This window comes from Pezoporus wallicus, unplaced genomic scaffold (assembly GCF_028554395.1).
Source record: "Pezoporus wallicus isolate ANWC-B61680 ecotype Strahan unplaced genomic scaffold, APGP_CSIRO_Pwel_v1 contig_8057, whole genome shotgun sequence".
NCBI lineage: Eukaryota > Metazoa > Chordata > Aves > Psittaciformes > Psittacidae > Pezoporus > Pezoporus wallicus.
In genome coordinates, this window is record NW_026637044.1 from 617,847 (window position 1) to 630,769 (window position 12,923).

General features: G+C 39.3%; 1 protein-coding gene across 3 annotated transcripts in view; it reads left to right on the forward strand.

Moving 5' to 3' along the window:
• Nucleotides 1-12,923, forward strand: part of SMARCC1 (SWI/SNF related, matrix associated, actin dependent regulator of chromatin subfamily c member 1) — a 94,118-nt gene that overhangs the window by 45,740 nt on the left and 35,455 nt on the right. For all 3 annotated transcript variants that reach the window (XM_057402833.1, XM_057402831.1, XM_057402832.1), the window contains 3 exons: nucleotides 2,153-2,212; nucleotides 6,419-6,677; nucleotides 7,322-7,483. In XM_057402833.1, coding sequence (XP_057258816.1) covers nucleotides 2,153-2,212; nucleotides 6,419-6,677; nucleotides 7,322-7,483 — 481 coding nt within the window. The remainder of the gene's footprint in view (nucleotides 1-2,152; nucleotides 2,213-6,418; nucleotides 6,678-7,321; nucleotides 7,484-12,923) is intronic.

A 12,923-nucleotide genomic window follows, 5' to 3' on the forward strand; every position in this document is an offset into this window, starting at 1 on the left:
TGTTTCCATCTCAGTGTAGGACACTAAGATATGTGATTGTGTTGGGTATCTGATGTTATAGAAAGAAAGACATGTACCCACCCCAAACTGGTTAATACTATCAGTCTTCAGATGCTGAACTCTTGTTATGTTACTTCATATTTTACCTAAATGGTTCATCTTCTAACTGTCCATCGATTCAGTACAGAAACAGACTTTTCCATCAGGGTCTTTATCCTGTTTTCCATGTCTGAGAAGGGTTTTCCAGACTGGTTGAACTAGACAATTGCTTGATTACCAAAGGTGTCACAAAATCACTACAAGGGGGTATTTTAGCACTGTCGCTGCAATGTATTGTATTAGATAAAGTTTTGAGATACCATTGAGTGACCTTGGTAATTCTATAACCTCTTGCCTACCTCCTGCTACTGGATACCTGTGTTTGATACCTGATAGTGCTTGGAGGTATTGCAGGAATACCATGTTACTGCTTCAGTGTCACCTTCCATTTGGTAGTCTGTAAAGTTCTGCTGATCAGTGCTTCTCTTGGGCTCACACACTCTTAGGTGTGAGTCTAAGAGAAGCACTAATCAAGAGGCTAATTCTGTGTAATTGGCTCATTTTCCTGAGAGAGTATTATTGAAACCCACAAGATTACTTTGTACACTGTCATTTATACTATTTCTACTTTATTTATCACCTGAGAGAGCTATTTAAAAAAAAAAGGAAAAAAATCCACAAAAAAAACAAACAAAACCAGCACACAGTAGTTTTAGAGATAAGCATTTTTTATAAATCCAGGTTCCATCATTACATTTATGGATTGACTTTTTTGCTTAGTTTATGGAGGTATAAATATTGATTTAAAAATTTGTAAATCTTCTGCTGGTTCTAGACTCTGGTTCTATTTACAAACTTCTGTATCAATGAACTGCAGCAGACTTGTTTGCAGAAGTTGATTTCCCTTTTTGTTTTGTGTCTGGCAGTTGCTTTTTTGGCTCTTCATACAAGCCTGTTTGAGAGCTGATCAGCTGCTGGATGATTCAGTTTGATTAATGTTCTGTTTGGGTTAGTAAATTGTTTGTGAAATGGATCTTGAGATAGGATAGATTTACCTCTCCTAAATACTCCTTTTGCTGTGGTCCTGCACAGAGACATCCAATCTAGATAATGGTCTTTTGTAAGCAGCTGAGAAGGTGCTTTTGTTCTTATTTGACATGGAATGGATCAGGGTGTCTGGAATCACAGAAGGGGAAGTTTTCACAAAGAGTTTGGTAACTTTCAGGAAATCTCATAAGGTATAGATTTGGAAACAGCAACCCTTGGAGCCAGTGATTGCTGAATATACAGAGTATCTTGTTGTAATTACTGTCTTTTCACATAGCTCATCTCACTTGTAAAGATTTTTTTTTTTTCCAAATTACTGATGAACTTTCAGATAAATGAACAGCTTTTGGGACCAGCATTTACCTTACACAGTCAAATATGTGTGCGTTGGAAGTTGATGTGGGCTAAAGCGACTCTGACGTAAACCTTATTCCGCTGGGAAAGGTGCCCTTTAATCTGGTAGAATCCCAGTTGTGCCTGAATCAAGTAATACCATCTCCTCATGGGACAGCAGCATCCTTCAGCTCTATGGCAGCTTCGGAGGAGGTTAGATACTCTGTTGTGTCTATCTGCTGCTGTCCTTTGAGCTGAAGGATGCTTTGTGTAAACTGCTCTGTTCTTTGCGTAATTTTCCTGGCCAAAGTCAAGCTGACCAGAATGCCATCACTGCTCCTAAGGGGCTTTATTATTTAGGAAAATCCTCTTTGCTGTTTATGCAAGCAAAGATAGCCAGGAGAAAAGGATACCAGATCACTTTGCTTTAGCTCGGAATAAAAGAGGAGTTGCCAGTTCTCCTAGATGTATTGGGAAGGTGGGGTCTGTGGACCCCAGCCTCCACAGAGTGCAGAAATGTACTCACCTGCGTGCTGTAGCTACATAGGTACATCATGTGAATTGAACCACTGTACAAGATAACATGGTTAGCTGTAGTAGGAAGGCTGTGAAATCCATGTTTGACTGAATTAAATAACAGATTATTCCTCCTTAATGATTTCTTAAAAGTTCTGTGCATTAAAGACCTGTATTTCACTTCTTCCCCCCCCCCCCCCCCCCTTCTGTCTTATAGAGTAAAGGTGCAAGTGCTGGAAGAGAATGGACCGAGCAAGAGACATTGCTGCTACTAGAAGTAAGTACATGAGGGCAAAACCAAAGTCTAGGAAACCAAAACATGCAGAATATCATTACACACTTTAAAAACCTACATATAGATTAGTCATTTTTTTGAGGTGGAGTTAGATGACAGCTTCATGCTTTTATAGAAAATTGAATAGGGCTGGAGAGTTTATAGTGGGAAGCAATCTCTTGGGACTCAACTGATGTAGCTGGAGGAACAAAGCGGTTGAGTATCTGTATGTAAAGGGCAATGCTGCCTGTCTCATTGTGGTTATGTTTTTAAACTGGTAAAAGGTTATAGCTTTCCCTCAAAATCATCTCTTTGACTATCACAGTTACAGGAATGTTATTACCAAAAAGGGTTGGCAGTAGCATCTTTGTAATAGAGGGGCTTCGTGTACTTTAAGGTTTAAATTCTAACTTGTACCTACAAGGAAGACATTAAGTATTTAAGAACATTTGCATAAACTCAGGAACAGATCTTGCAGTGCAGAGAGGTCTTTTCATTAAACAGAAGTTACTAACAGCATGAATGCCCTTCAGGTAATGGTTTACCTGCCACTAAGATAAATACTTTGAAATTCTGATAATCTTTGTAGGTTCATGGCTATGCCACAGCACGCAAGAGAGGGAAAGAAATAACTTTTAAAGTTTAAATAGTTAAGAAACAGTTGAGGCTGTTTCCTGTCTTCTGCCACAAAGAAGGGAAGCTCTTTATTTGGTAGTTCTTTAGTCCCATACATCTACTCATTCTTTTTGCCACAGAGCTGCACTTGATGTAGTCTATCAGCTTTTTTGGGGAAGTCTACGAAAAATACACATGAGATGACTTATGTGAGATACTGTAAAAATGAGCTCAGACAATTGCTAGCACACTTGATCGGGTTTTCATCCCTACATTCCTTAATCTGATGCCTTTGAGCCACATGGTAATTGTCAGGTCTCTTGGAGTCCCAGATGTGCGCTACAGAAGTTTGTTCAGTCTTCCATACTGACATCAGGGCAGCATTGTTTTTCATAGTGCTTCATCAGAAGAATCATCTCTGGCCTGAAATAATTAATGTGCTGCAATTTCCTGTAAATAAATTATTATTACCTAGCTTTCTTCTAAAGAGACATTTTCTTGATGTAGACTGTGGGTGGTTGATTTTTATCCTTTTATGTAATTCAGAGTTCTGGTCTAAGAATTACAGTTTTGGGGTTATTTTTGCTCGTTTGTTTTTATGTGAAGAGAGAGCTTAAAACTGAGTGCAGTTGCGTGATTGTGCTGGCTTTTTTTGTCTTTACACGTGTCAGTAAACCTATTGAAAAGTTAATTTTATGAGGAAAAGCATGGACAATGGATCTTGATGGTGCTTGACAGTGTTGAACTTGTGTTGAGTAGCTTCTTCTCTGAGCTAGCCAAAGTGCCTCAGCACAGCAGTCTTTGTTTCCGCCTTCACAGCTCACAGAAATGTGTTCGTCAAACAGCCAAAATAGCGTTTTGGTGGGGTTTTTTATGTTAGCTTGGTATGCCCTGTTTAGCTCATACTTTTCTATTGCCATGTGGAAAAAAGTTTGTTTGTAAGAGTTTGTAACAAAAAGCTAAATTGTCTTTCATGGCATTCTTGTATGGAGAAGCAAAGCTAATGTTTTGATATGTTGGCTGCTTTGCTTACTAGTAGCATTATTTAAAATTCTTTTATAGCTTATGATCATACATAGCAAATGAAGCCTAATGAAATAATCCAGATACCTTAAAAAAACACCAAACCCAAACAAAAAAAACCAGTCTTGAGAGTACAACTTTATTTAATGTGCTTAAATTAATAATGGTGCTTTTTTTTCTTCGTTCTTTGTAGATTTAACCTATGAATAAATCAGTAAAGAGTATGTCAGTTCAAGCATAAGTAATTCAGCTGTAACAAGCCAGCTCAGTCCAATTAAATCCTCAGGGTAGATTTAGGCAACTATATATGCAGTGATGTTCTGAAAAATAAATCTTATCTAAAATAATTACTCTCCTTCTGCCTGTTGACTGAAAAAATTGGGGGAGGAAATACTGTTTTCCTTCCAGATTCATCTTCCCTGCCTCACTGCTTGTCTGTATCTCCACAGAGTGCTATTCTTCCATAGTTAAGTGTATTTTCAGCTATTTATATTAAGGACAACTATTGTGGGAGCTAGGCTGTCTAGCAGAAAAATAACAAGCAGTGAAGGAGAATGAGCAGAAAGCCCTGCATGGCCATGAAAAGCAGAGCTGATCTAATACACTAGTGTGATTAAAAATGGGTAGGCAGTGACACACACCTTACAACACAGAGATGAAATTAGGGAAAGTGAAGTTAAAGTTGAACAAACCAAATATTTCCCCATGAATATGACCTAGTGAACTAAGCAGTTTCTCGTTTCTTTAAACACTTCAGCAAGATCAGGCAGAAGTCAGAAGAACGGTTCACGGGCAGTTAGAGACTACTGTGGCGTGGACCAGGCTGTTCAATATCATCTGTCCTTGGTTCGTTCCCAAAATGATGAATTGGGATGTACTCTCCACATTATGTCTGACAGATACATTCCAGCTCTGGATTCTGCCGTTACGCTATGAAAGGTTGTGCATGTGGAGAGTCATGCATTTTACCACAAAGATTGAAATTTCTGGTAGTTGTCAGCCTTGTGAGAAAGATTTCAAGTATTGAAAAGCCATTAACTTCATTTGTTCTTAATGTTCATGCTTAAATGGACATTGGTTGGGGAATTTCAGTTATCATAAGTAGTTAGATAGGGAGGAGGAGGATGTCCGTATCTCCTGAAATACGTTATACCTGCATACAGGTGCCTTAAGGTCCAAGGCAGCCTGCCTTATGGCCAGCAAGTCAGTGAGGGTGTACCATAGGGATCTCTCAAGCAGTCTGATAACACCTACTTCAAACTCTGTTCTCCTTCCACCAGTTGTGGCTAAAATGCCTTTCACTTGCTGTGAGCAAAGCAGTTGCCTTTGTTTGTTGTAGGGTAAGTCCAGGGTAAATAAAAACCACCATGACTTCTCAGTGAAATATATTAAAAATGAAAATGGGATCTGCAGCTCAAACAGAGAGGTGTTTGCCACCCTTGCTCAGGCCTCTGGTATTAAGTATTTTCAGAAAATTTCTGTTATGCCTGTAAATTGCAGATCCCATGCTCGTTTTTAAGTTTGACACATTTGGCCTAGATCCCAAATGGCTTTTTACTTTTTCTAGGTGACTGGACCATGAATCATCTCAGTAATGTAGAAGTTAACAGTTCAGGGTACTTAAACACTTATTTTATGCTATCCAAGTGCTTACATAACTTAAACAGTTTTCAGGAGAAAAAAAACCAAAACCCTTCTTAAGGTTTAATATTCTATTAGGCTACCACTTTGGTTTTTTACAATACTAATAGGTTATTTTTTCAAAAACTAGTGCAGGGACTTGAGTAGCTCACTGTTATTGAAGTATTTTGTGAAGTTCTTAAGTAACTTTAAAAATGACTGAAATGCTGAATTACAAAATCCTTGATTTAATTGGGAAGTTCTTGTTTTATCAGGTGCCCTATCTACATAATAATGACTCATTAACCTGAATGCATAACAAAAATAAGACTTGTTAACAGTTGCTGGAGAACCGATCTCTTCTGGCTTCATGATATAGAATATACTTTCCTCATTTTTCCTGGAATATTGGTTTGATGCTCTTTTATAACATCTGTTGGATCTAAAAACTGGACTTCACCATCATAGCTAGTATACATGATTGAAATAAACCCCATTCCTGCCCCAGAGAGCTCAGTGTGCCAAGACATAAATGAGAGAACACAAGAACAGGGGGAGTAGTTATGGAAATTGAAAGGATTCGTGAGATTTAGTAGGATAAGCAAACTTACTTCTCTCGAAAGCTTTTCGTATTGAAGCAAAATGGGGAAGCACTAACTATGCAAATATTAGTAAACCCCAAATCTTCTGACTATTCTTTTTGATATAATAACAGCATAAAACTCATGTGATGATCCCCACAGCTTAAATTTAATCGGTGTCTCAGTCAGATGTTCATACTTCTTACGAAGAATAATTTTGCTACCAGAAAAAGTAATTTTAAATAGTTGTCTGATCCCAATTTATTATTCCATCACCAAAATAACTAGTATTGGAAATATTTTTCTGCAAAAAGAAGGGTTTTTTCCCCAGAGTAGTTAATGTATATACAATGATTGTTGTCTTTTGCAGGCTCTGGAGATGTACAAAGATGATTGGAACAAAGTCTCGGAGCATGTTGGGAGCCGTACCCAAGATGAGTGCATTCTCCATTTTCTGAGACTTCCAATTGAAGACCCTTATTTGGAGAACTCCGACGCGTCTCTGGGCCCGCTGGCGTACCAGCCCGTCCCCTTCAGCCAGTCTGGCAATCCAGTGATGAGCACCGTTGCTTTTCTGGCATCAGTGGTGGATCCCCGGGTGGCATCGGCTGCAGCAAAGGCTGCATTAGGTATGAATTTGCCCCAGCAATTGTTTTTACCTTTACTCTACAACTTTGCTCTCAGTCCACTTTTAAAATCAACTTCTTCTAGAGTTTGTTCTGGATGAGTTTACACGTATGTAGAAAAGAGGTCTACTGATAACCAGTTTTGTGTTCTGTTATTACTGAAACTGCCAATTTACAGATCAGCTAGAATAGCTCTTAAAGGCCACTGAATGTCTAAAGATGGCTTTTGTGCTTATTGACTCTTGATAGTGTTTGCAAGCACCACCTAGTAGTTGTGTTACTATGACCACTGTCATTAGTTTAGCTGTGGGTAGATGAACAAAGCTAAACTTTTTTTTTTCCTTTTCTCTTTGTGTGAAATTATCTGCCGTAGTTATATGTGTACTCAAACACACTTGTTGAAATAGTTCCTTTCACTTTTTTCCTTTTTTTTTCCATGTAAAAGACAATTTTACGTAATTGGGAAGAAGCCCCTTCCTGTGACATTTGAGAGAGTAAATTAATGACCTGTTGTGAAAAGAAGGAACTTACATACTTGAGAATTCCCTCTGTCATGAGATGTACCTGCACATTGATCAGAGAAAATCATAATTTGCCATAAAACCCTCACAGTATTTCTTTTTTGTTGTTTTTTTTTCTCTTACCAGAGGAATTTTCTCGTGTCAGAGAGGAGGTACCGCTGGAGCTCGTTGAAGCTCATGTAAAGAAAGTACAGGAAGCAGCAAGAGCCTCTGGGAAGGTGGATCCAACATATGGTCTAGAGAGCAGCTGCATTGCTGGAACAGGTCCAGATGAGCCGGAGAAAATCGGTAGGCTGTCCATCAAAATGCAGAAATTTCTCCACATGAGGTTCCTTAGGGATTTTCTTCTGACATGTAATAAACCACAAGTTCAGCTCCAATAGGAGATGGAAATCATTGTGGGTAAGGAGAGTGTGACATGTTCTGCTTGCTGCAGGATTAGTAACTCTTGACACTGAGTTAATGAATTCAGGACTAGCTTTAGTTTCAGAGATTTGTTTTCTTGCTTTCGCTCCATGGAAAGGCTATTGCTGTGGAAGCACAGAGTTCAGTGAGCTAAAATACCAGAGCAGAACACTTTATGCTAATTCTATGGGTATTAGAGTAGTTGGAGGGTGCTGCCTTTCTATCACTGCAGTTATAGTAAAACTTGAGTTCTGTCGGCTGTTTATGCTGCAGCTGAATCTGTAATGTGTTATCATGCTTTTGGTAATAGGTTTTCACCCAAGTCTTGTACTCTTAGTACGTTGCTAATAGTGATGGTAGCAGAAGAGGTAGACATGACAGTTTGCTCTGTACCTGCTGACTTTCCCAAAGACTTTAATCTCTTCAATTTGGTGCAGATCTGCCATCTTGTCAGCAGATCTTTTTCTTTCTAGCATTGTTGGCTGCTGTTTTGTTCAGTGTATCACTGTTTTAGTGAATTCAGTGACTAGACTGACAGGAAGTTTTGATTTGGGCTGTGCTTGTGCATCTCATAGTTGACCTGCTGTTGCCCCCTCTTGAGACATGAGCCAGGCACCAAATTGTGCAGTAGGATTGTGAAGGACCTGGGTGTGTTTGCTGTTATCAACTGCTAGTCATGCAGGTGAAGATGCAGATAGAGCATTTATGGTGCTAAGTGTCCATAAAACTACACTTCTAAATTTTAAAAGTACTGAATAACTCATCAAGGTATTTCTTAAGTAGAGAAGAAGTTAACAGACCACTTAATCCTTCTGTCACCTTTTTCACTTCTACACTTGGTGAGACAGACTTGATGTGAGGCAGCTTGGTGCTTTAGGAAGATGTGAAACATATGCTGAAAACGGAGCACTGGCACCTGGAATATCTGCTTCTCCCTGTTCCACAGCACTCTGTTGTGCAAAAACTGACAGCAAGCATCAAAGCTCAGTTGAAAGGGTTTATTTTCAAGTCTGCTATAAAACAAATCTAGGTGTTATTCCCTTTTCCATATTCTCCAAGTACAGACATCACCGTAGTATGTTATGGACCTCTGTAATGTGTATACTACTTGTAGTCTTAATTGTTAATCCTGCAGCACGACCATGGAATTTTACCATTACTAGTCTGTAGGAGTCTTCTAGGAGAATTTGCGCCCAAGTTGCAAATAGAGATTTTGAAGTGGTTGTCATTTATATGGGGAGTTGGAGAGCAGATGACCATAACATGATTATTTCTGAATGAGCTATATGGTGAGTTCTATAAGTAATACTGTCCTGTTACAGCTAATGCGATTTGTATTGGGCTGTGACTAATGGAATAAATTAGGACAAGAGCAGATGGTTCTCCCTGGGGGAGCTTCTCAGTAAGAGTGAACTGGGTCACTTGACAATCTGTGGTGCCTTCCAACTCCAAAACAGCTTTGCACTGGAGGGCACAGGGGAACCCATAGCTTGCAGTGGCAGAGGTGTGCTTAATGCACTGAAGTACAATGTTGTGGGGTGCTACTGTTGAAGTGGAACTATGGTTTTGCATTAAATGTCACTATGGAGAACTAAAAATGTCTGCTTAAGGTTCCATACCATAATTAAAGTTCATCAGTTGTTATATTTTAGGAATACAATTATATAAATTAACAATATTATTAGGCTACTCAGTAATTTAAAAACTCTTGAAATTGGTGGTTTATAGGCAATATGGAATGCAAAAGGGGAAAATATGACTGGAACAGATTGCAGGAACTTAAAATTAATATCCAAAAATCTCTTTTTTAACTTTAACTCTTCATTGTTAGTTTTTTCTAAAATTTGATGATCATAAGATCACAGACTGGTTTGGATTGGAAGGGACCTTAAAAGCTCAACCACTTCCAAGCCCCCTGCCACAGGCAGGGTCACCTTCCATTAGACCACAGTACTCTAAGCCCTGTCCAACCTGGCATTTGAACACTGCCAGGGATGGGGCAGCCACAGCTTCTCTGGACAACCTGTGCCAGGGCCTCACCATCCTCATAGTGAACAATTTTTTAGTAATATCTAATGTTGTTTCCTTTTAAATGAATATAGGAATGCTTCAGTAGAGTTATCAGAAGACTCAAGTGGTTTAGATGCTGTGGTTAGCATGGTAGACACTGTCTTTTGCTTTCTAAGATAGTGTCCCACTGTAGGTCATGGAGTATGATAGAGGAAGCTACTCTGCATCAGTTTTAGTAAAAATGGCTGGAAGAGACCAAAGAAGGGATCTCAGCTCTTGGGCTAGCAATTAAGCTCCAGAGAAAAGAAATATTCAGTACACCTGTGGTACTTAGGCATTTCAAATTAAGTCTTCACTGAGGATGTGTGCTTTCTTAATGGCTTTCCAAAGGTGATTAACTACACTGATTGCAAATATGTGCACTGAGTGAGGCACAAGGCAATCTCTGAAGTGCCTGTGTTGGAGGCAGTAACTTGTGCATTTTAGGATTTACTCTAACAAGTATTTCACTGGAAGTGTCTCCACTGACCCGAATGTGAGTGCTTCAAGCTGTAGCTCATCTGTGACAGTGAACACTGAGAGAATGGTGGTCTGATTTACTGGGACCAGTACAACTATAAGCAACTTAAACAGATGATTAAATTTAACATGTTATGGATGGTTTTGTACCATTCTCAAATACACATACCAAAAAACTACACAGAAGTAGTACAGACACATGAGAAGTTATTTTCTTTCATTTTTGGCAGAGTGATTTCTCTTGTGGTCTCCAGGGTGTGCTTTAACTCTGAAATAATGCAAGCATTGCTAAAACGAATTGACTCGGAGTACCTGATTCATTTTGCATATATCCAGGTACCCATGAGCTAGTTCTGTGCCAATGGAGGATTGAGCCCATCAATTTCTTCTTGTGATGGACTCGCACAGCTCGCACAAAAGCTGTGGTAGCTTTCTGTCTGCTCTCCAGCCATCTCTGTGGATGCCCACTGGTTACTGTATGCCTACAAGCTGTGTAAAGCAGAAACGGAGGAAGCTCCAGTGGTTGTGGATTCCTGGCTTAATGTGGAAAATGTAAATTATGGTTTAAATAATAGTATAATTGTCTTTGAGACCCAGGATTTTTCCATAGCTATAGGGTATTTCCTCTTAAATATTGATATTCAGGCCTGACTTCTGACAGGTGGTGTGTATTGCCTTAGTGAAAACAAAGGCGATTAGGATGTCCTGCAGGCATCTTTAAACTGTTTGCTGAGCTGAAGGTCATGCTAGTGATTCTGTGCATTCTGTGGGATTTTGCTTATTATTCTTCTGACAACACTGGAAGTTACATATCTGCTTGTGCTGCAGGTGTCGGTTTGCTGGTAAAGCAGTAAATTCTTACGATAGAAATATTGTATGGGTTTTTTTCTTGTTGCCCTACAGTCAGCTTAGCTTCTCTGTAAAGTCACTGGGCTTCATCAGAAGTCAGTTCTAAGTTCTTCATGTATTAAAAAGCAGGGCTCCGTGTTCTTGGAGATGATGCAAAACAGAACAAGCTTCCATAGAGACAGAAAATATTTGCAGCTTCAGGTTGGAAGAAGGGCATGGAGAGGCAGTGTTTCATTGTCTGCAAGTGGTTTCTCTCTCTTGAAAGATGTCATGTGGTGTCTTGCAACCATCTGCCTCTTGCTGATTTAAGAAGCATTGTTAATTTGATTCACCACATCCTGCAAGGTACAATCCCAAACCTGCAGAATAAGGTTAAAGAGCATTGTTGGTACCATGTAAAAGGGATTAAAGGGTCTTTCTCATTGAAATTGTCTTCCCCTTTTGTAACAGGTACATAAAGGTCCAACTAATCAGTTCCTCTTTGCATTGGCTGTTACGTATTTTCATTGATCTCATTAAATCGTACAGGAAAATCAGTACAGTTGTATTTGTACCTAGCTGAAAGGCAGGAGTAATTTCGTCTCGTGCAGAAAGTCAAAAATGGTTTGTTTGGGTATTTTTCTTATTCTTTCATGTATGAATTTGAGATTAATTTTTACAGGACTGTTAATTGTTTTGAGGTACTTTCAGTAGCCTCCTATTTAGAAACAAAAACCTGCTTCAACCCAGGTAAACTTATGTAACCCAAACTAATTATTGATAATTTTTCTTTTCTGCCTTACACATGTAGCATTTCACTGTGTTCCTCTTGATGTACACAGGTGCAGAATGCCAGTGGGGACTGCAGAGCTGTAGCGCTGTCGCTGCAGATAAGGGCTTAGTGTCTAATACAAGCAAACAGTTTTCAAAATCCATTGACTACAACCTGCCTAAAGTTGTCATCCTAGTTTTAAAATAACATTTATTGTTACAGCCAGGACTAGAAAAGCTAAGTTAAATCAGGATGTTTGCAATAATCTTAATGTCACACATACATACCTTCTGACTCTCTCTGTAGCTGAATGTGTCCCTGTGTAATATGAAAGAACACTTTGTTTTGCAGAGTGTCCTTCAATGTATTATGACACAAGGGGCAGTCCAGGCGCAGTTCTTCTTACTGTGAGATGCTCTGCATGCTTCTTTTCGTTGAGAAAATTTTCTCTAAAAGGTGGTTGAGAAGTCTGTGATGTCTTGTTTGTCTTGAAACCTCCTCCGCAGCAATAGCCGCCTAACAGCTCTTACATTGGTCTATGAATTGCTCTACAAATTTGCCTGGAGAAGCTATGGCTGCCTCATCCCTGGCAGTGTTCAAGGCCAGGTTGGACGGGGCTTAGAGCAGCCTGGTGTCATGGAAGGTGTCCCTGCTCATGGCAGGGGGATTGGAACTGGATGAGTTTTAATGTCCGTCGCAGCACAAACCATTCCATGATTCTGTGAAATAAAAAAGGAATGTTTAAGAAAACTTGTCCCAGTACTTCCAGAGAATTAATAGCAAGCACTTGGAATCTATGATAGTGCTTGATGTGTAGTGCATTGTAAACCTACATAAACCCATCCTGCACTCATGTCTTCAACTGTGGCAGCAACTCAAGTGTTGCTGGATGCTGCTTTTCTTAAAAACTTCACCTTTAAGATGGAGAACATTGAAATGTGTTGTTACTGGAAAACAAAGCTCACCATATTAGAAACTGAGCCTAGAATAGAAAGGCAGTTCAGTGCAGTCTTACCTGAAAGACACAAGAACAAACGGAGTGTCTGAGTAGAACAGAGACATGTGTGTCTTATAGGACTTTATTGTATGGCATTTGTAGGTGTGACTTAGTGTGATTCAGAATCTAGCAAGGAATATTGTCACCTGTGAAGTTTTGCATTCCTGAGCAAATCATGTGTAACTGTGTGGCAAGAA